This window comes from Nyctibius grandis, chromosome 10 (assembly GCF_013368605.1).
Source record: "Nyctibius grandis isolate bNycGra1 chromosome 10, bNycGra1.pri, whole genome shotgun sequence".
NCBI lineage: Eukaryota > Metazoa > Chordata > Aves > Nyctibiiformes > Nyctibiidae > Nyctibius > Nyctibius grandis.
Window position 1 is genome coordinate 20,138,742 of NC_090667.1, and position 24,166 is coordinate 20,162,907.

General features: G+C 35.3%; 1 protein-coding gene across 1 annotated transcript in view; it reads left to right on the forward strand.

The window, feature by feature from the left end:
- CACNA2D3 (calcium voltage-gated channel auxiliary subunit alpha2delta 3) overlaps positions 1-24,166 on the forward strand; it is a 460,953-nt gene that overhangs the window by 79,217 nt on the left and 357,570 nt on the right. Inside the window, exon 3 of the mRNA XM_068408846.1 lies at positions 21,498-21,614. Within this exon, the coding sequence (XP_068264947.1) occupies positions 21,498-21,614 (117 nt within the window). The remainder of the gene's footprint in view (positions 1-21,497; positions 21,615-24,166) is intronic.

Below are 24,166 nucleotides of genomic sequence, written 5' to 3' on the forward strand. Positions count from 1 at the left end.
TACCACTCGTTCTCATCAGCAGACTCGCTTGGAGTGCTGTCAGCACTTTCTTTGGATGCGAGATGGACCCATGCAGGTGGAACAGCTACTGAGGCAGCCACCACTGCAGTTACGGTGAAGTGGAGCGCAGTCAGCAGCTGTGGGAATCTGGATAGAATGAAAAAGCTCTGTGCCATAGAATTATCTTGATTTTTTTTTTTTTTTTCCCTTCTCCTAATCCAGTTTACCATCGAATATTCCTTGATTCGATTGATTTGTATGTGTATAGCTGAAGGTAATGTGTATAGCCCAGTGTTCTACTCTACATAAATTGAAAATTTTTAATTCTTTCGTGTACTGGGTATGAGAGGTGAAAATAATAGTGCAGCAGGTTCTAGTATAGTAATGTATTTTGTATCTGTAGTTTTTAAAATGGTCCAAAAGAGAGACTTCATTTCTTTTTTTGGAGTGAAAAACCTGAAGACTTAGTGCATGATATGGACAATTTACACTGAAAATTTGACGAAATATATTAGAAAAAACTATATGTGGAAACGAACCTGGCTGTTATGTTTTGAAAAGCAGCCATCGTGCCTGTGCAGGAACTTGTTTCCAACAAAAAAATTTCGGTGGCAGATTTATTGAGCAGGCAGGGTTGCCGAATTGTCACGATAAAATGTAGTCACTTCTTTGGATCTGGGTCAATACTCCATATAGTAAATATAGATGAGTGTCTGTATACAGGTGACTAAATTTTCAAGCTAGAATTTTATGAATCTGTATTTTCAGTGGTTTTTCAAGGAGAAGACTTGTTTTGGTACACTCTCAAGCCTGCAGTCCTCAAACAAAATTGCCATTGAGAGTATTGGAGACACTGTAGGAATCGGAAGTACAGTATCAGTTCCTGAAAAAGAATACATGCTTCACTAGTGATTTGTAATTGTTGGATGAGCTCTTAAAATAGTGATAAAACTGATTTTTATGTTTTGATTAAATAGAACACAAGTGCAAAATAGATAATGCAGTGAGGGATTCTTACAGTGCTTTGTTTTTAGATTAATAGAAATCGATGATAGCGATCACATGAAGGCACTGTTTAGTACACCTTCAGTCTTAGCAGAAATACTGGATTGTCCACTGGTTCTAGGATATTATATGATAGCTGTATTTTGAAATGTCTCACTTTTCCATAAGCTGCAGTGAGTAAAAACTTCAAATGTGGTAGATAAAATAGAAATATGTTTATCAAAGAAAAGCAATATCAAGTATTCTTGTCATCGCTCTGTGAAGTGCTATAAAGTACTGTTTTGTTGCAGTATCTCTGCAGGTTTTGGGGCTTCATGTTAGACCACTTACAGCTTTTAGTTAGTTGTAGTAGTATTTTGCTCTTTGTGTTATATTGCATTTATATTGGATATAAGTCTGATTCTGGCTTCTGCTTGAATTATAGATTCTTACATTTCATACTACTTTTACAGTGCTTTGGAGTATTTATTTCATGCTGTCTATATATGCATTTAAATTTAAGATCTCAGTCTGGTAGTTTCTACTCCTGTTAGTACTATTTGCACAAGTAGGAGCTGTGCTGATGTCAGTTTGATCAAGTAGGTGAAGGAGGGTTTGCAGGAATGTATCATATGCTGTATGCAAATTTCTTTGAGTTTAAAATGATTTAGAACACTTGCATCTCATGCATTAAGCAATAAAATTTCCTCCAGCTTTATGGAAAAAAAAGACAATAGAAAAAAAAAAACAACCTAAAAAAAAGACTCATCCACTCCTACCTGAGAAATTTTTTTAGGCTAATTAAATAAATTTTTTTCTTGTTCTTTCCACTCTGCCCCCACGTTAGCATTATGAAACTGGTTAGTAAAGTCATGGTTTCTTTCAAACTGTTTTAATAACATTAGCTTTACCTTTGTACCTCATTTTCATTTTCACAGTTTTTTACCTGTGGTTAATAAAAAAGTTTAGTCTGTTAACATTGTGGTTTATTTTGGTAGAATACATGGATGTCTTGTCCCCATTTAGTTTATTTATTATCATTTCCAAGAAACTAGGTATAGCTAGCCATTTTGTAGTTCTGAGTGAGAACTTGTAGGATAATCAAATAGTTTGTGTAGAACTCTCTATTATTTTTGGACTAGGGAAATTTGGCATGAAAGGAAAATGCTTATGCAGTCAGATTTTGTTGTTTCTCCATCGGGATGGATTGCACACTCTGCTTTAGAAGAAAAGAAATGATGATTTATGCAAGTACATAATGGTCCAGGGGTAATAAGTGCCTGAGTGCATGCTTTGTGCAAATGAAATTCAGGCAACCAATAATGTATAGAATAAATAGTGACAACTGTGAATTACAGACCCATAATTCCACTGAGGAGTTCTGCTGATGACATAAACTTCAAATGCAAAGCTCGGGTGGTTTGTGATGCTCCGTCAGCGGAGCCCAGAAGAAGAATTATTCCAGTTCAAACTTGGTAATTCCAAATTCACGTGATTTTCTTTTGTCGCTCAACACATGAACCTCACCTCCTTTCACATATTAAATAGTGTCTCTGTACATCTTCCTATCTTATGACAGTGTGAGAGCTCTCGCGCCTGTTCTCTCTCTTTTCTTTTTATTGCAAGGTTATGGATAGGATCAGTAATAGCTTTTGTTTTCAAACTACTACAAATTAACATCTAAGCTATAGGTGGAATGTTTTTAGTGTTGTCTTTTTTTTTTTAAATGTCCAAAGTTTGATTGCTCATTAGTCAGCTTAAATTCTTTGACATTGTGTTTGATAAAAGCTTTTAGCTTGATATGTGCATGATTTTATGGAATCGAAATAGATATGAGTGTTGTGATTCTAACTGCAATTATATGAGCCTCTATTTCTTGTGGAGATGTACAGTTTTCAATTAAGTAGTGGCTGGAAAATATTTTTATGCAATGCATTTCTTAAGAGTTCTTTGTTGATGGGAGAAATAAAAATAGGGCATTTATATTGAAAACTATTGTTTTTATTTTTAAGTGATATAAAGTCCTTGTGATGCTTCATGATAGATATTTACCATATGCTCAAGTGGATAACTATTTTTACAAACCAAGTAACAGAGTATGTGCATAAGCACTTCATGGTAGATAAACACAAAGAATTTTTTATGTTTGTATCACAGTACTTCAGAACAACAGCTATTTTGTGCTCTTGCTGCAGAAGGAGTGTTGCTGCTTAGTCTGTGTATATCTTTCTTGTATGTGAATTATGCAAAGTACGTTTTATTCCATCAGATTCAAGTTTTACTCGGACTTCTGTATTCTTTTCACTTTTTAAACATGTACACAGAACCCTGAAAATACGTAATATATTAAAAAACCAAATATTTGTCTTTTGACTTCTCTATTAGATTTGAAGTTAGCTAGCTAGGGTTTTTTCTGCAATTGATGTAATAAGCCTTTGCCTTCTATGCAGATACAGTATATGTGATAGAAATATTATTGCCAGAATGCTATTATTATTGACTGTTTCTGTTACTGTAGTTCCTAGCATTTTTGATGGTGTTTGGGATTGCACCATGCAAACTGAGACTGATGCCAAGTCTTCAGAACAGAAACTAATTCTCAGCCCTGAAACAAGTTGTTCTTGGGGCTAGACTACTGGGGGCTTTTCACAGATTTTGTTTTCTGCCTAATTTGCAAGACTAAGCCTAAGACCAAGGTGAAGCTGACTATGGAAATATTATTATCCTTGTTTAATACCTTGAGAACAGAAGCACTGAGGAATTAGGTGACTAATTCAAGGTTATGCAAAACTCTCTGGCAGAGCTGGGACCTGAGCCCAGTTCTTTCAAGTCCAAGGTTAATATCTCAACCACCAGACCATTCTTCCGCTAAGAATATAGCCTTCATTATAACCCTGAATTTCACTTATGCTAATTTTACTGCAAAACCAAAATCCCTTTGACTGACATTTTCCATAGTTGCTCTCAAATAGCAAGGGAGTTAAAAACTGCTTCTGCAAAGTCTGTTTGACTATTATTAAGTTTTATTTATTGGTAAAATCACTGTTTTTTTTTTTAAGCATCTTTAAGCTTAAATAGTAAGACTTTTTATGCTGTCTGTGAGACTTCCTTTTGTCTGTCCCCTAATATTACAGATAATTTTATTATTTACTGTAGTCATTGCCTGAAACTAGGCAGATCATGTTTATATGGACAATATTTGAACTACAAAGCATAGTTTTGATAGATTTATTCTCTCTCTCAATATATATTTATATATAAAATGAAAGCTAAATTCTGAAGAAATTATTAATAATGTGACAGTTCAGCGTCCTAAAATTTAAAGCCTCAGTAGAGGAACAGTTAATATCAGACTTGATTTATATTGTAGCTCTCATTTTGAAGAAGTAAAAGTCTCATATACAAGAGGGGAAAAAAAAAATGGAGTATATGCTGCCTGTCTAGAAGATGTTTTATTATAGAGCAAAATGATGATTTTTTCAAACGCAACTTGTGAAACTAAACCTGGAAAAATATGAGATTTTTGTGCCAATTCAGCCCTGGCAAAGGGTGACAAGCCAGGACCAGTAACTGGAAGGACAATAAATAATTATGAGTCCAAACATGCTTACTACAATTATTGGGAAAGAAACAGAAATATACAATATTTAAGGCTTCTTCAATACCTAATGTAAGTATGCTGTTTTAGGAAAAAATTCTAGTCTTCTGTTTACCAAAATATTTTCAAGGGAACACAATTTTCAGATACAGCTTCAAAGATCTGGTTTGTTAAGTTATCCTACTGGAGTAGAAATAAATTTAATGGTACTTTTGGATATTTATTCAATCTTATGCAGTTTGCTCTGTGATATATGCTAATACCTGGTCCTCTTAAACTATCTCAGAAGATCTTAAGTTCAAACTTCTCTAAAGATCTTTGTAAATATTTTAGTGGATGAATGAATAATATATTTTAAATGTTTATTCATCCTTTCTGTACAAGGATATTGAAGAATGATAGCAATTTCAGCATCAGACTATTCCTGTAAAACAAGTTTAATTTGTTTTACAAATGAGGAAGTAAAGACACAGAAAAGTTAAAATAATTCCATCAGAAGACTGCTGCAGTGCTGGGAAGGCAGCTGCAGTGCTTAGATTTGTGTTGTCTTCCCAATTGTCATTTAGCAAGTGCTTTGTTTTGACTCTTAGTGTACTGTGCAAAAAAAGAGGACCTATTTATCCTTTCTTTTTGTCCATATACGACCCTTAAACCCGCCTCCAACTTCTTAAACCAGAAGAGAACTACTACCTTTTTATAAACAATAGATAGAAGTTCAGCTCTAAGAGTCATGGAATTGGGTATCTTTTCTAAATTTACTGATCCTTTCATATGCTGTAAGTAGTTAACTAATATTATTCAGAAATTGGATTAGGGAAGAATTCCAAGGAAAGCCAAAGATGACCAGCTGATTATGACCTTAACTCATTTGTTGTTATAAAATTTGTAAAATGTTTCTGCTTGTTAGTGAAATTATTATCTGGGAACAAAGACTGTTTCTGGGCAGGATTATAGCTGCTGCATGCTAATTAAGAGAACAAAGAGGTGAGGCTTGCAGAAGCAATAACAGTAAAATATCCAGGAACAGTTACATTGAGACATTATCTTCCTGTCAGCTGTGATGTTGTGTGCTTTGGCACTCCTCCCCTTGTCATCCCACAGTAACCAGAGACTTTTAAGAGGGCCTTATGGAAACATGCCTCATTCTGTCCCTGTGGCTTTTCTTTTCCAGAGAATAATCTTACGCACTGGGTCAGCAGAACCAGATGGGGAGAAGAAAATAATCTGATGCTGGTATTCTTAGTGGGGAATTAATGGTTCGCCAAAAGTGATAGAGGATGGGCGATTTCTTTAACCACTAATTGTGAAATAAACAGTTTATGGTGAAGTGAGTCACTCTTCAAAAATATCCTTGGTATCCTTGAATATCCTTCATCTGTTTTGGCAGGAGATCATAACGTATAGTGGAGGATATTTTCCCAGCTATCAGGGTCATCAGAGAGTTCTAAATCTGGTAACTGATCGTTACTTTTTACTGGAAAGAATTAATATATGATAAAGGTTAGTTTGCTAGAAGCAAACTTCTAGTACTGTCTTCTAGTACTGAGTACCAGAGATCAGAAAGAGGATGTTGAGATGTCCTGCATCTTCTTCAATTTCTGCTCCACTGTTTTATTTAGTAAAGTCATCTTGTCAAGGCTGCTAGTGGCTTTTTATGTAGTGTATTTCACACCTTGTGGCACCTAAGCTCTAATTTTTAGATAGTTATTTAAACAAATGTGTTCATGCAATTTCCTATTCATTGTTCTGGGAATGAGCTTCCATCAACCACACATCTAAAACTGTCAACAAAACCTTGTTGTTTGAAGCAAGGATATAAATGGGCTGGAGTGTGAGTGGAATATTTTCATGCTTATTTCTTGACATTTTTTCAAATGCAGTGTTGACAGAAAGCTGTAAAACTAACAGGAATCAAATTAACATTCTTTAACGTAAGCTGTTATTGTAAAATTATCTAATTTACTGCAATAAATGCTCCCTCTCTCTTTCTCTCTCTCTTATAAATGTATAATTTTATTTTTTCTGACTTGCAATGAGCTAATGATGAAGTGATTGGCAGTATTCTTGTGGTTTGACTTTTAATCTCCAGTTGGAACAGGAAAATTTTGAAGAATGAGCAAAAAGCAAATTGCTGATTATGAACAGTTCTGTTTGGTTTTTTTGAAGGCTGGAAAGCATTCCCATTTCAACTGAGGAGCCTTTCAACGTAGGCCTGATTAGAGTGTTTTAGAGACACCTAGAGATGTAAGGTGGCACCATCAATACCTTTGAAGCATTAAATAATGCTGAGGAATCCTCACAGGCTCTATAGATATCAATTAGTGAAGTGTTGCATGCAGGCTTGGGATGCTCCTGCAAAAGGACTTCTTCTATTTTCAAAATCCCTTTAGATGAATTTTGGTGTAGATGATACATAATCTGATCAGAATGCTGCTGCATTGTTTGTGCAGGGCTACATGGGGAGGGGCAACATGCTGCTTGTGTATTCCCAGCACCACAGAGACTGAACACAACTGTAAGAGCTCTTTTCCCTATTTGTGGTCGATAGCTATCAGTGACGTGGGGTCTGGAATGGCATTAGTGTCTCCTCATGTGCATCCCTCAGTAGTACTTGTACACCTCTAACAGTAATCTGGAAGATGTGTTAAACCAGGAGATGTGGTGGGCAGGTCTTGCTAACTAGCCTAATCAATCTGATTTACTTGTCCTTCCACCATAGCTGGGGGAGAGAGGAAAAGTCTCTTTCAGCTGGTGACTAGGAACCTTGGAGGTTAGTCCATCTCGGTTCCCCGGCTCCAGAAAGTGCTTAGGAAGAGGAGTCCTGTGTGGCCAAACTTCTCACCAGGAGGTTACTATGTTGGCTCAAATGCTCTCAAAACAGCAGAATGGCTCGGATCTGAGGGCAAGTCTTCTCCTAGCTCAGAGTACTTTACTAGAGGCCAAGTTTTTCCTGCCAAGTGTTTAGGATATCTTGTGGGTGCAGTTGCTCATATGTGAAGTTTGGACCTTATTCCTGAAATAAAAATCCATAAAGTGTCATGATCTTGAAAGCAGAGTTGTGTTACTGAAAAGAAAGGTTAAAAGGGAACTTTAGTTTGAATGAATTGAAGACAACTTTTTTTCATGGCTTTTTAAAGCCACTGAAGAACAATTCTTATTTTGTGACCGAAACAAAACTATGTTGATTTGCTTGATGATGCCCAAAAAGAATGGTTGAGTACAAAGTTGTTTTTATTATGCCATAAGATTTTCAATTACCAGAACCCTTCCTAAGTGTTATACTGTAATAGGAATACAGGCGTTTTTAGAGTTAGGAATTTTTATGCACGCATTGGAAGTTAATATAAAATAAATGAATAGCTTTATTGTAATAGGTTATGTCATGATAGTACAAGAATTCTAGTGTAAGAAAAAAATGCAGGTAGTGCAACCTATGATCAAACCGGTGCTTGTGAATTGTTTTCAGTTTGCGTTTTTAAAAAAATGTAGATGGTGTTCTTGTGAAGTCTTAAAGATATCTTGTATCTTTCGCTAGTGGCTATTATGCATTCAGGCACCTCAGGAACAAAGAAATGACAGAGAAATGGATGGCCTGGGCTTAACTAAGTAGGTGATGGTACAGATGAGGCCTGATAAGCTTAACACTTCATCTCTGTGCTGCCACTGCGGTTTGCAAGGAGATTAGAACTGTCTGACTGTGAGGAGGGCAAGCTCCACAAATTCACTCATACATGGCAGTTCTGTAATGAGGTGATACTTCATTCCTTAACCTACTGAACGAGAACTGCACAAACAGATGTATGCCTCTGGCAGTCCTGTGCACACAGCACAGGCTCTGCCGTCCCTCCAAATGCAAACAATGTCCAGTTGCCGCAATTATACTTTATTGATGTACGCTGTTATTTGTATGTTTGTAATAATAAGGGACAAATTGTATTTTTGTGAAAGGAGGAAACCTGCAAGTATATTCAGGGTGTTTACATTGCAGAGCAGTTTGACAAGAATCTAAATAATTATTACAATTTTTCAGTAGGTTAACATGACAATATCTGGTGTTGGAAATTAAGAGAGAATTCTGTCCTTGGTTATGTGCTTTATGTTCTTTCACGGCAAAACTTATTTAGAAAGCACACAAGGTGGAGATGTGACCCTACATTATGAATCTTTTACACAGTTGCTGGTAAACGACTAAAGGTCAAGTGCAGCCTCAGAAGTTAGCTTTTTTGAGCTTGATGACATGAGTTTAACAAACCTATGTAAGGATGCGTTGCAAGTCAGAAATGACCATTGGGACCCTAATTCACACGTAGATAGCTTTAAGTGCTGACTTGTTCTGCCTGCTTCAATAGGACCACTAGTGATTTTAACTTAAGTATATGTTCATTACTTTACTGTCTTAAAGGCTTGAATGCAGTTCACCAAGAAGGTCATTGCTTTGTGGTGAGCAGAGAGGAATTTATCAATAGATTGACAAGCAGTAACCTGTGATTCAAGCGGCTTGCTTTAATGTTCTGAGGCTTAGTGAAATTGTGTGTTTTTATTAAGCAATGAAATTGTAGCAGTTTGTTGATGGCAGTTGGCTAAACATTATCATGAAGAACATAATTTTAAAATGGAAACTTTAATTTTGATGTCTTTGTGAAAATATACTGTTAATTGTAGCAATTTAAAGTTTACTTTGTGCAAAAATACTACTTAAAAGATTTCAAACACAATGAATATTAAAATTCTGTTCTTCAGAAAGCAATGACACTCTTAAAACCAGAGAACCAGTAGCTTTATCTTGTTTCCTCTTCTAGAGGCTTGCTGGTCTAGGGCCAGTCCCTCAAAGTAACAGGACCACCAAATCTTTTTTATTTCCTAAGAAGTGGATGCCTCCATTAGATGCTGATCACTTAAACCTGGTCTTTTTTGAATTGCAGAAAAGGAATTATTTAATTAACTAGTGGAATTGAATCAAATGAAAACTAAGACTCAACATAAGCAAACATAATTTTTCAGTGATAAGGCTTTCCATGATGGTATAATGAATATAATGAACCACATAAGGCTTAAAACGTTTCTATACCTATATTCCCGAATAGAGTATTTGTGTTGCAGAAATGTGATTTTAAGATATCAGCTTTTTATACTAACCAACATCCCAGCTAGAACAAGATCTTTTATTTAAGATGCAACTTTCAAATTGAGTACTTGAAAATATCAGCCAGTATATGCATATGCTCCTAAAACACAAGCTGTTTTCTCTAGATATGTGCGAATAAAGTAATATTTTTTAAAGTGCTATAAGCATATGAACAGAAAAGATACAGTACAGAGATAATAGCATGTGTTCTTTTTCTAATTAACAACTTTTATGTGATTAAAGTGTTCTTCTACTAGCTTCCTCTCATGTGTGAAGGGAGCAAAAGTAAATTAATTACCATTAGCCTGAAGGAGAGCACACTGTATTCTTTACGACTTCATAGTATTGATTTGGCTATTATTCATGGCTTCTATTCTCTGCTATGCAGATTGATGCATCTTTAATTCATAGATACATTATCATTAATAGTGGTTTATTGACCAAGCAAAACAAAGCTGTTACTGGGTTCTTTCCCAGTGCAAAATGTCCATAATTTTTCTGATAAATGTATTAGTTTATGCTTTCTATTATAGACTCTCGAGTTGGTTTATTTTTATACTCTATGACAAGGACCTATTGTGGTGTTATATGTAATATGTGTTATTTTTTTTTTTTTGTGAGATGAGCTCTGGTAATGTAATGCATTCCTAAATTACAAAAACTTTCTAGTCCTTTGAGAATCAGATAAAAGCTGAATAAGCATCTCCACGTTTGTGTATATGATACAACTAACTGCGTGTAGAAACCTCTGTAAATAATAGAAAAAAATGCGCCCTACACTTTAACTTGAGGGAGGTTTGGTTCAGACTTAATTTTGTTAAATTTGGGCAAAAGTTTTTAATTTTGCAAAAACAGCACTAAACTGATGATTTGTTGAAATGTTTCCAGTCTGATCAGATACTGACATGTAAGTACACAAAAATAAATCTACCTTAGCTTGGTAGTCAACTTAGTTTCTAGTTTGTTGATGGTTTGGTTTTGTGGTTTGTTTTTTATGGGTTTTTTTTTTTTTTGAGAGAGAGAAAAGAGAAGACTAATACAGGCACAAGATTACACAAATTTCTAAGTAGAGGGTCTGAATCTGGTTATTTTTTGACATACGTTTTCATAAAGACTATTATTAGGGAGCTATGTGCACTTTAGTAAAATGTCTTGTGTTTTCAGTTTCAGGGGAAAATAAGGACTGAGATTAAGGCTGATATTCTTCACGCTCCTCTGCAAAATTTTAAATTGCTCAGTGTGTTTATTTACTCTTTACAGTGATGTTTTGGAATACCTGCTTATGGTATAGCATGGGTGTGATATGATACAAAGGCTATTATTCTGTAGATTATTCATCCAATTTTCATTAAAAAAAAATAAAGCAAGAGCTATAACCAGAGCTCTGGCCCTGGTTTTGATATGTTTGTTGTTTTATGTACAGGGCTTTTTCTTAACTAGGTTTCAAGCTTCATTTTTAAAAGTGCAAGAGAGAAAAAAACTCTGAGGGGGGAAAAAACATATTGGGAGCTATCAGCATGCCAGTATTTCAGATGCCAGTCTAAGAATAGATGCATTATAGCTAAATGATCCAAAGAGAAAAAGATCTGGGTAAGTTCTGTTTTACAGGGCATTAGTTTATATCATATTACAGTCTTTCAAAGGCAGTTATTAAATATTGGATTGGACATGGTTTGGCAATCAAACTGTAACCTTTTGTTTTTCCTTGTGTGTTTACCAGTTTTATGAGGCTTTGAAAGAAATCATGGTGAATATACTACTCTACCTAAATGTACAGAAAGGCTGGTTGTTCTGTACTGTTACTTGTGAAGTTTTATTAGTGACTGAGAATCACACATGAAAGTGAAAAGCATTAGCTTGTGTGGCAAAAACACAAATGTGTTTTCACACTTCCAGGCAGTGCCAAATACTATAGTTCAGTTTCCAAATCTTATTTTTGATATGGTTAGCCTGCTGAATTCTTCTCAATTCTTCTGCACACAGACCACATGCACGTGGTCTGATTTTCAGAGATGCTGAGGACATACTGGCATTGCTGGCTTTGATGTGACTGAGAGGAGTTTAGATTTTTGAAAATAAAATCATTTTTCATGTTCAATGATGAAATAAAGAATTGGAAGCCTAAATTTAGGTGCCTGAGTTCAGATATTCAGATATTATGCTTTTTCTTGTTATTAGAAGTCCACTTTGATACATAGTGTTCTGATACCTGTCTAAAACCCTAAATCAATATGAATACTTTGATCAGGTGGATACAGAAAAGTGCAATGATGAGATATAGCAGCAGGAATCAATGCCATATCCTTCATAGTGACAAACAGTGAAAGAAAGCCCATTTAAGAGTTAATGTTGAAGGTCCCACACAATGCAAAGGGTAAAGATTTAGAAGTATTATCCAAGCAGATGAATGTTAGGTATGGAGAACGTTGCAAATTGCTAACACAGTTTGTGTCCCAAGGAGATGAGATTAAGTGTTTCTTTTTCTGAGGAACAATAACCATTAGCTATTCTAAATGAGCAGTGCTTTTAAATCTTGTCACAAGACATGGGTATTGCTAAGCAAAGGTTTGTCTTCAGAATGCACTTCAGTTTTTGAGTCTGTACTCCGCTTTGTCTCTATCTTTCCTTGTTGCTCATTTTATTTTATTGCTCATTTAGGGGCAACCATGGAAGGTGGGGAGACAATTGTCTAGTTTTTCTGGGATGGAAAATAAGCATTGTCTAAAAAAAGTATATAGAAATACTGAAACCCAGAAGGGCAGCTGGGTGTAAGGCAGGCATAGGTCTGCAGAAATGGAACAATAAGGAGGGGGAGAGAGAGAGACAGTGATAAAAGGAAGTATAATGAGAAAAAACTTTATAAAGAAACTCTGAAAGAATTAGTTTGTGGATGTATCCTGTGACCTTACAGCACAAAGCAAGCTGTCTCTTTTGGTTGTCCTTGTTTCCAGTAACCATAAAGGCTTTCAGAGAAGACCAATGCAGTTTGGTGTACAAAAGAAAATGTAGTATCTCATCCTGGCTGAGAAATTGGTGAAAATAGTAAGTTGTCAGGTTCCTTACTTCTGAATCTTCAGTGACTCACAATAACTATCCAGGATGAAAGGACTGCATTCTCACATTTCTTCAGACTTGTGTGAGGAGCAGATTAGATGTACATGCCTCTAATATACCTTCTTTCATCTGGAAATATAGTGATGGCTTTGCCTTGGATGAACATGCCCTCTGGGTCATATTGTGATTCTGCAGATTTATACCTATGGGGTTTTTGTTCATTGTTTAAAGCAGTTCATGTGAAATACTGTAGTGTGTTTTCATGAGTATCAAGTACATCTTTATGGAAAAAAGAGTCTCCAGGGAAGTTCCAGAATGTTCTTTTTTGGTTTAAATGAAGGCTTTATGTTCTCTTCTAAAATAGAAGCAAAGGTATGTATAACTACATAGACAGCTTCTGTAAAATATATTTCTAAAGCAGTTTTTAATAGGCTTGGTTAACTGGCTCTTAAAACACCCATGCTGGCCTGAGAAGATGTTTCAGATGTCTAAAAGAATTTACAAGACAGTAATTTGCTTTTTCAACCATTTTCAATACGATTGAGTTTATAGTCAAGAAAGATGGTGAGCTGGCACTCTTTTGCAAGAGAGTCTGGAATCCCCTCGGCCTCTGCCCCTGGATGCTGGAGGCAGCAGCAAGGCAAACCTCCTCCAACGTGTTTTGTTATTCTGGTTAGCCCTGACCCAAAGCAACTCTTAGAAGGAAAGATGAGTGTGCATTCCTGACCTCTGTTCAACTGCTTAGAATTAGATCTCCTAACTAGATTGTTACTTGGATCACACATTTTTGGTGATGGTTGCTTAGTCAGAGGCTTGTTAACTAATTAAAGTAAAAATTGCAATACTGAATTAGTCTTAGAAAGCAAGCATTTGAAACTTCTGGAGTGTGTTTCCTTATCTTTTTATATATTAGAGAATATTATAATTTACGCATCAGCAGTGTGACTGCTGCTAATAAATTTTATTTGTGATGAGAAATACTCTATATTGTAGAGTAGCTTGTACCTTTCTGCACTAGCTCAGCTGTTTTAACCAGGTATATATTCAAGACTCTTCCAGTTATTGCTGTTTATCTGGTATACCTATACATATCTAGTTGTGCAAAGGTTTGAGGAGGTATCTTGTGTGGCCACATTTCACAGACAGGGCAGAGGAATATTGCTAAATCAGGAAATAGGTTGGTTGATTTATTTTTGATTACAATTTAGCTTAATGCTTTAATTGATTTGGTTTTGTAGCACTTGCATGTAGTAATGAGGTCAAAATAGGTCAGAAGTCAGTATCTCTGTAAAGATTAAATATGCTGGGCATATAGTGCACTTGCAATGACTGTAAGATACTTTGTGTGTAAACTATTTTGCAAGGAAAGCAGTAACTATTCTTGTCAAGTCTGCTGCTGCTGGATTTCCCAGGATAGCTGATGTTTGGCTATAATATACCAGGTACAGCTTTGAGTAGCTAATCATAGTAAAATAGGATGTAACAAATCTTTCAATATTTTAGATTTCAAAGTGTATTTTATGAAGCAACTAAAGGGGAGTTTGAGGCAACAGGAGTTCTTCAGACACCAGTGTGTGGCAAGAGTCAAACATGACAGGCTAATGTAGAGCTCCTTGGAGTCATTTGATGAAGTGAATAAAATTTTCTCTGCAGAAAAGAAAAGGAGCGTGCCATCGCACTGGTCATTGCTGATGGATTTCACCAACACAAAGAGGTTCATTAAAGGTTAATAGGAGTGTGTAATGTGGTGTAACACAAACTCCCAATTATCAAGGAGTTCTCTAATGTCAAGGTTAGGAGAAATATGCCATTGTTAAATTCAGCTTGATCTGTATGGAAAGATGAGTCGCAAAGTTGTCTGTGATCTATTGGGCAGGGCACTGGAAGAGTAACCAAGAGAACTTGTTCTCTTTGTAGTTATGAACTGTTTTGTGGCATTTGGCACGTCACTGAATTTGTCTATCTCAATACCCCCATGTACAGAATGGAGGTTATCATAGATACTCCTTTTATAAAGTCTTTGGAGCTCTGTGGCTGAAGAATTCTATACCAGCTCTGAACTAAAATAATTTTGTTTATAAAGGTTCACCAGATGTCATCAAAATAAAAACAACTCTTAATATGGCTTATTTTGTTAAGGCCTTTGAAGTTGCTCCACTGAATGAATTTTAGAGTAAGGAGGACCAGATAATAACAACATAACACTGGCACTACAGTGTAAAAAACCCCACACCACCATAGGGTGAATGCGATAACAGGAAAATACAAAATCTTTTACTAAGGAGACATTCACAGATGAGTCTGTCAGAGGAGCGCACCATCTGTATTTGATATCTCTGCTGTGTTAGTGCCATCTGAGTACCCTTCTGCTCAATGGGAAAAGCTCAGCTTCCCAGTCGCGTGCACGTGCAATTCTGGAGACTGCTTTTTATTTGGCTTCAAATTCAGGTTTATTCCAACAGTGCATATATAATTAGCGACCCCTCACTTCTGATGAAGCATTTAGAGGCTGTGCTGTATATTTTTAAATCTTCTGCTGGGAATTCCTATACCATCTTTCACATGCAGAAGGGATGTGTGGTGCTGTGGTAGAGCACTGCAAGAGCTCAAGCCATGTAAGGTCTGAACTTTCACAGTTTGTGTCCCATCAATTTGAACACGGATATTGTTTTAAAAGAATATTGTCTTATAAAATGCTGTGATAGATTTTCCACATCAAGAGCAATTTATATTCTTAGTTTTGATTCAAAAGCTCAGAGCCATATTTTGATAATAGTGGGAAACCTTGCACTGTGCATAGTTCTTTTAATTTCAAGTGAACTGTTAATGGTGTAAGTCAGCACCTAATGTGACTGCATTGCCAGTTTGCTCCATGTAAATTGTAGATTTGGGGGTTTATAATATAAATAAAAAAACCAATAAAGCAAAACAACAAAAAAAAACACAACAAACCAAACCAAACAAACAAACCCCCCAAAAACCATGAAAAAAACAACAAAACCAAAACCCACAAAGTGTAAAAAGGAGTAGGTGTTTTTAAAGCACCCTGAATAAATGCCATTTGTTTTAAATTTTGTGCAGTAGAGTTAATAACATGTAACTTAAAAACTGTTATACAATGAGAACAGCATAAAAATTGAATGTGAGCTTTATTTTTTGATTGCAATAAGCAATAGATTAGTGAAAGAAAAACATTTTTCTTGATGCATAAAAACGTAGTATGTTATCAGCCTTCTGATCCCTACACTCTAGAATAACTTGACCTAAAAATCCAAGGTTACTTTGAGTAGGAAAGTTAACAGTAGTGAAGAAATCCACTTAAGTTTAGAGCTTAGGAATTAGCTAAGACAGAATTATGTTTAAGACTGACGTAGCTTTTGACTCTGTAACTAAAGAAACCACATTAATAGCTGGAAATTGTACTAGCTGTAAGCTTTTTGCAACCTTGTAGACTCATTCCTTGATTATATTCGATTGTTGGGACATCTCAAATATAGAATTAAAATAGTTTCAATAAGCCGATTAATTCATGTGGCACTTCAAACCAGCACTTCTGTGCCAAAGGGAGTCACTGTTAGGACTTACGTGGCAGAGTGTCTGAAGCAAGTTTAAAGAGTTCAGGCAATGCATAGCACAGCCTTTCTGCTGGGCAATAGGTATTAACTGAAATAAAAAGTTGGTGATTTAATCAAAAATGTATGTTTCTGTAATTTCACTTTACATTTGCAATGTTGAGACTTGAACATCTGAAAGTGGTTTTGGTGTGGGGTTTTTTGGTTGTTTTTTTTTAAAATGACATGGAGTAAACATATTTTGTCATGGAAACAATGGATAGATTGGATGTTTGATCTTTCATTTGCATGCTAGTTCTGCTTTTTCATTATAAACCAAAAAATGTGTACGTGCATATTTAACATGTATGTGACAAAAACACTCTCAAATAGCAACATTTGTAAAATATGTACAACTATGCAAGCTATAGCTATGAATACACCTCAGAGGCATATATCAGTTCCTAATATGCAACACAAACCAAAGATTACTTTTAAAGGATTATTACAATATTCCTGTTGAGTAAATAAATTTCTTTAATCAGGATGATAGTGAATACTGGCTCTGAAAATCCTAGGGAGAGGAAAGAATTTTGGTCATAAATGGTGGTATTGTTCTGTGCATGTGCAAAGCACCCACAGACTTGTTGAAAGAGTCATACTAAGGACTGTTTGCACACTTGTAAGTAACTTGAAATATTTTTATATAGACAATTATCTTGATTTTGATAGGAGCTGATAGAAGTAGATACAAATACAAATGGCAACACAAAGATCATGTTTCTCTTGGGAGAAAAAAACCCCAAGGAGTAAAAATTCAAACTGTAGTTGACATACGGCATCTTTCTGAAGTTGTCTTGCTTCAAGAGGGATATTTCTTTTCCTGCTTTGGTCACTCAAGCTGCATGGTTTTTTGGTGTGGTGGTTTTATTTGTTTGTGTTTTGTTTGTGGGTTTTTTTGTTGTTGGGGTTTTTTTTGAGGGTTTTATTTGTTGTTATTTTGGTCTGGGGATGTTTTGTGTGTTGATGTTTCAGTGCCAAATACTTGGATTGCATGAAATGCTTCAAGCCTGAGTATTGTATAGATCGCTTTCTAGTATGTTATTTCTAGATGATCATTTACCATGCAAGAAAAAAGCCTCGTGCCTAAATCCATGAACAGTGTTAAAAGTTCTGACAGTGAAATACTGTCTGTCTTTCCCTGGTGTTTACGTGAAATGATCTGGCAAAACAGATACTGAAAAAATAATGTATTTTTAGTGTGCTTTCTGGAATGATAAATGTTCTTGTCTCTCTGGAGAATTTCTTAACAAATGGTGATTTTTGTAAGCAGAAAGAATCAGTGTTTCAAGTATTTTTTTTTTGTAACACAGGAAATCAGAAGCTGTATCTGCTCGATCTTCTAGACAATTAGAAATCCACTTATCTAGAGAAATGTCTAGCTGTGACTCTGACTTTTCATACCCTTTCATTATGCAATTCAATTATTTATAGCAAAGTTAAGGCTGTTTTTTCTCCTTTTAATAACATTACAAATGTGTTACTGGGTATGATAACAAATGTTGATGAGAATTTTTCAGTATCTCTTACTGGAATAAAATTATAGCATATTGAAAAAAATTGAGGGTTTAATCTTTTATTTTTTTTTAAAAACAAAACAAAACAAAAACTTTATCATCAACTTCATATTTTTTTACAGTTGAGGGAAATGGCTGTTTAAGGCATTGCTTGGAAGAGCCATATCAAGTAGCAGTAGTACAAGGTAGTTTGCAAGTCTGGAATATAAAGGACAGCCTGGCCCAGAAGCTAAGTTTTTTCACTACTGTCTGTGATAGCATTTTGCTTAATTGCAAGCCTTGTGGCACACTGCTGTCTTCTCAAGATTACATAAAATGAAATTATTTATTTTCTTTTAAAAACTATTTCAAATTCTTTTAAAAGGAACTGTGTCTTTGCTGTTTTAGCTAATTTATTTAAATTAAAAACAAATCTAATATGTAAAATCTAATGGTAGGGAAGTGATGAGAGCCTGGAGGTCAGACAGCCTCTGCAGTGAAAGAAAAGGAATCCATTATTAATGACGTCCTTTGTTACAGTTTTATTGTGGTTTTGTTTTTTTCACTATCTGCTGTGGTTCAGGTTTCTTGCATTAATAGTTATTATAAAATCACCTGCTTTCTAGATTGAATCTGAATTCCCAGCCTCACGCACGTTGAGTATTAAGAGGAAATGCATAGACACGCACAGATTAAGCTGGCACCTCTTCCCTCCAGACACAATCACTAGAGCACAAGGATACTAAAAACAACTGGTGTTTTTTCCAACCACATGATTTCTCCTGCTTTGGAACCTTCCACTGACGGCTGAAAAAATAATGAAGTATTTTTATGGCAATGAAATACTGAATGTCAAATACATATTATGTAAACCTCTTGGTTGCCAAGGTCTTGCAGATCAAGTAAATACTTGTAGTTTGCTGCAAATGTTCTTGAAGGTTTCCAACATTGACTAGACATGCACCATGCAAGATGTGTGGTCTTTTCAAATACAACTTAAATAATATCTTCTCTTTCCTCTTTTTTTTTTTTATGTTAGAACTTTGGCATTTAAATTAGGAAAAAATGAATTTATGTATTACTAACATAATTATAAAATCATAAATGATCAGTTAATAAATAATTTCTATCTATTTTGAGTGCAAGTTGTTATTAATTTTCAAAGGCAGCAGTTAGTCAAAGTTGCGAAGCGTGTCTTTTTAGTATGTACTCACAATAGCCTAATAGACTATACAGTATGATTCTCTGTGCCTAGAAAATTTGTTGATTTCAATTGTACCGTTCAGTTTTCAGACAAATGCAGTGAATAACCTCCTGGTTTTCTTCACTTGATGTCAAAGCTTAAATCAATAAATCTGATGACCTGAAAACAGTCTCTTGCAGCGATGCATTTTAGAATGCTTTCTAAGAACTCAAAGGTCAATGCTAAAGGAAACCATTTTTATCAGAACTTGATATGTTGAACATGATCTGTGCAGCTTGAAATACATGATTCAAATATGTACTTGATCTATTGACATAATAAATACGATAGTTGTTCATGGCAGTGCACTTTGTTTCATTTGTTTTAAATTCTCCAAAGCTTCAAATCCTGTGGGATGTGAACAGACTTTGACATCATTAATTAACTGGGATTGTGTTTGATTTACTGTTAATTTACTACATTTTATCACATTAGTGTTTGTTACACTAACATTTACCTCTCTGTTGTCTACTGTGTTTTTATATTTTCTCTATATTTCTCTAATAAAAAAATAGTATTTCTCTATTTTAGACAAATCACTGTGCGATCCTAAATTAATTTTTTCAGAGTGGAGAGTAGTGAATCTAGTAATGGCATAAATGGACTTGCAGAGTTGAAATTGGAATTCTGCTTATGGCAATTTAAATGCAGACTGAGAATGGGAAATAACCAAATCTCCCCTTCTGCCTCCAGAGAGCAAAATGCAGGTGGTCTACTTGGTTTCTTAGGTTGCTTACACTACTGTTAAAATCCCAGTAGAATAGAGCCTCCTAACAGGATATGGTGTGAAAAAATGAAATTATTCCTAAAATTATTACTGAAATTACAGAATATAAAAAATAGTGTCCTAAATCTTTACTGACAACTTTGTATTTTTTAACCTTCTTGTGAAATTGTCTGCAAATGATGTTTTATTGAATATTATTTGCCTATCAAAACATTTGCACAAGTTTTTGCAGAGAAGTATAAGGATTAAAGCAGGTCCAAAGTGTCACTTTGCCTTGAAAATTAGTTTTGTCAGAAGAAATGGGTACAATATATACAGGCATTCTCTGACAAGAGAATCCTTCCTTCTGTCACCAGCCAGGACATGACTGGTCCTGACTTACTGTTTTGATCATTTTAGTGCTCATCCAGGTGCTTTGAGGCACTGTTTTTGATGCCATTATTCTTCCTTCTCTCTCTGGAGTTATATAAGGTTTGGAGATAATTGTAATTCTATAGGCAAATTTTATTGGTAAATCTTTTTAATAATACCAGTTCATCTCATTGACTCAAGTATTGTGCTGTGCATTGCACTGAGTCTGATTTACTTTAGAGGTTTGGAAGATATTTTTTGCACATAGGGCTAAAGCTGGTAGAAGCCAGGTATGCTTTTCGTCTTCCTCTTAGTATAATGGAGGTACAATTATCTAAGTAGGTTAAGGGTTCGGTAATGGGCAATGATTAGTTCATCACAACCGTATATGTTTTAAATAGAGATAAGCAAACAATAACTAGATTGAAAGCCATCACTTAGAGTACAGGCTATGATGGAATGACATGGAAAAGAGGAATGTTCTCAGTATTAAATGTTTTGAAGATTGACTCCAAAGTATATTATGCTTTTTTTGTGCATTATATTCTTACAAGCTTCATTGTAAACACTGATAAAGAAAAAACGTTGATATGCAGGAAATGGAGGATAAAAATTGTTTTGAATATATTTCTAGTGCTTAGTCTGAGAGTTACTCACATTGTGAAGAGAGACTGTAAGGTAATGCTCATCCATATACTGGATAAAGGATACTTTTATGCTTGCATTCAGATAAAGACTCATGTTTATGTGGTTTATTTAGGATTTTCTTTGCATGGAAAGTTAAGAATCTCTAGATAAGCTTGTAGTATAAGTATTCATAATATAAGTATTGCGTATAAAGTTTGTGAAATAGACAACTACAAGAAGCTCAGCTTAGGAGGAAGACTATAGGTTTTTAAGGCGCAGTGGGTTGCCAAGCATATCACTAGTTTTAAATGGTTTTTGGATGGGATATCAGGATTTTTTACTACTTTTTTTGGCTGTTCAATTGTGGGGAGGGGTTATTTAAACGTTGTGAAGGAGAATTATAGTTTTCCTACAACGCATGAGATAAATATTTCTATTTCAGTTTCTTAATGGAGATTCTAACCCAGGTATTCTATCACTATGACAGAGCCTTCTGTCACACAAATAAACATCAAATAAATGAAGAATGTCAGCAAAAGTGTAATAGGAAACTAACAGCAAAAGTGTAATAGGAAACTAACAGCAAAAGTGTAATAGGAAACTAATAATTAGTTGTCAAAATTTCAGCTGGTTCACGTGAGTGACTTTTCCCTAATTCTTTTTTTCTTTTTTTTTTCCCAGAAATACAAAGAATATGAGAAGGATGTCGCAATAGAAGAAATAGATGGCCTTCAGCTTGTGAAGAAGTTAGCAAAGAATATGGAAGAAATGTTTCATAAGAAGTCTGAAGCCGTACGGGTAAGCAGCAGATCAGCCTGCTATTTCATTCTGTGATGTAAAACTAAGTGTATAATTTGGGCTCTGCTCTGAAGGCTGTACTAGTGAAGTGCTGAAGTGGAAATACTAAAGCCTTCAGAAGTATTTCAAGATCAGTGTTTAGAAGAATAGGTACAAATTATTTATACCATCAACAGATAAATGCAAGAGTGTAACTAGATTTGGACTACCAGTTTCCCATGAGTTTGTAAGATGTTGCTTATGTTCAGTAAAACATAACTATATATGGTTGTGTGTTAAAATGTTACATTTAAAAATATCAAACAAAAGCAACTTAATTTCACTGCTCACTGTCACAAAAATAATATTGCAGTGAATCTTCAGAGTTCAATAACTGTCCTTTAGTTCAAATATAGAAGATTCAGATGCCTCAAATGGGGCTAAATCCAAAGTTCCTCTAATTGTGGTACTACATCACTCTAAAGACAACTTATTACTGACCATTAAGTAGCTACATTGAGCTTTCTGTACATCTGTAGGGTTTGGGTTGTGTTTTTTTTAATCTCCTTTCTGCTGCTTCTTTTGTAGTAGCTTTGGCATCCTATCAGATTAGATTTATCATAAAAAAAAAAAAGAAAAAGTTCTGAGTTCTGTGTTTTACTCTATCGAATAGGAGTTCATTGTAACATACATGTCCTAAAGAATAACAAGTCTTCCTGTTGTAGTTTTAATTTTGCGTTATTATTTGCTAGAAATTTAGGTGGCTGCCTGTAATGGTAGTTCCTGTTACATGACTTATATCAACAAACTAACAGGACATTGTGGTGATGCTGTTTACTACCAGCTACTCTATTTCAGTCAGATTTATCCACTCAATTGAGTTGAAGGTCTTTGTGTCTCAACTGTGGAGCTGAAGGCATCATCCAAGGACAAGGATTCCGTTTGTGTAACTGTAGATACAATTTTGCCCTCAGCCTTTTATTTTTCGTTACGGTGCAAAAGGGAGGAAGGAATTTGGCTACGTTTTAGAGGCTGAATTTTCTGGGCTGGCAGTGAAGTAAAACACATTTCAGCTTGTAAACTGAGCACGCTTGGCAGGGAAGCAGAGAAAGACAATAAACATGGAACCTCGCAGTGCTATTTTTACAGTCTGTTTTTTCAGAGAAAAACTGCACTTGATGTGTGCAACAGCTTCCAGAAGCCTGCAGAATATTGACTCGAGGCAGGGGTTGTTTTCTTTGTTCCTTAGCAGAGAAAACTACTGTCCTGAGATCGTAACTATGTGAAAAAAACATTCTTGGGGCAGCACTCATTTAGCGCAAGAAGTGACCAGCAAGCTGCACACAAGGAAAGCAGAGCTCTGTTCCATTGGTGTGGAGTGCTCTGGGGGAAGAGGAGTTTGACTCTCACTTAGAGATTGTAGTGAGTGTTTTCTAATGTTTGTGAGTGTTTAGAACTGATTCAGCCTCTTCATACAGATGGTGTTTTTGTCGAAGGAGGAAAAAAGATATAAGACCAACATAGGCCACCATGCTCTGAGTAAAAATAAGCCCAAATTCTGTGAGGTTAAACTATGCATGTAGTATTGTGTGAAAGGGTTTTAGTGCTGGAAAAACTGACTGAAATCCAGAGCCTTCTTTGGAAGCTTTCCATCTGTGGAAAGGAGGCTAGAAGCTTGGTTGGGATAGAGTCATTTCATTTAAAAAATGATCTGGTTAGTGTACCTTCCAATAAAGTTTTTTTTTTTTGTATAACTATATAAGGTGATCTGTTCTGGTAGTAAGTACTGCCTAGTATTTTATGTTCTGATAAGTACAAAATCCTTTTTTACAGTGCAGGTTTTGCATGAGTTCCATCTTTGGAACATCATAGCTAATTTTCTCTTCATATCTGGAGAGGGTGAGGTTGGAGTAACAAAGCTCATATGGCCCTAAGACCTCTGCTCCGCCCTGAGACAAAGTAATACTGCATAACTTTGCTGGTAAAATAATGGAATTTTGGCATAAGCTTTTGATGGAAACTTACACTAAGAGCACTGAAACCTAGAATTCAGAGTAATATTTTAGATATGCTGGCGGTAATATTGGGGTAAGTTCTAAATGAAGAGTAACTTACAAAATATCTCTCATCCCTAGAAATAATGAGGTGACCATTGCAAGGGTTCAAATCCAAGTGCTCAGAAAACATGTTCCAATGTTACCCCAAATTGTTACCCTACACTGCTCATTGAATTAGCTTCAAGCAGATATCAAAATCCATGGTTTAATTTAAAATACTTTTTTAGACAAAATATATAAATCAACATACTTTTTCAGTTTGTAACAGATGTAACAATGTGAGACAACTGTTGAAAGTCACAGTATATAAAATTTTTAATTTGTAGAAAAGGCCAAGAAGAAAGACCTGGAAATAGAGAAATAGGATGGCTTGGAAAGGCCTTCAGATTTTTTGTTTTGCTTTATGCTTTAAAACACATTAACATATTCGAAGCTACTAATCACATTTGAACTCTCTTCTCCCTCTTCCCACTTTATATTCTGGTTGAATTTTTATCTTTCTGTCCCATTGCTTTT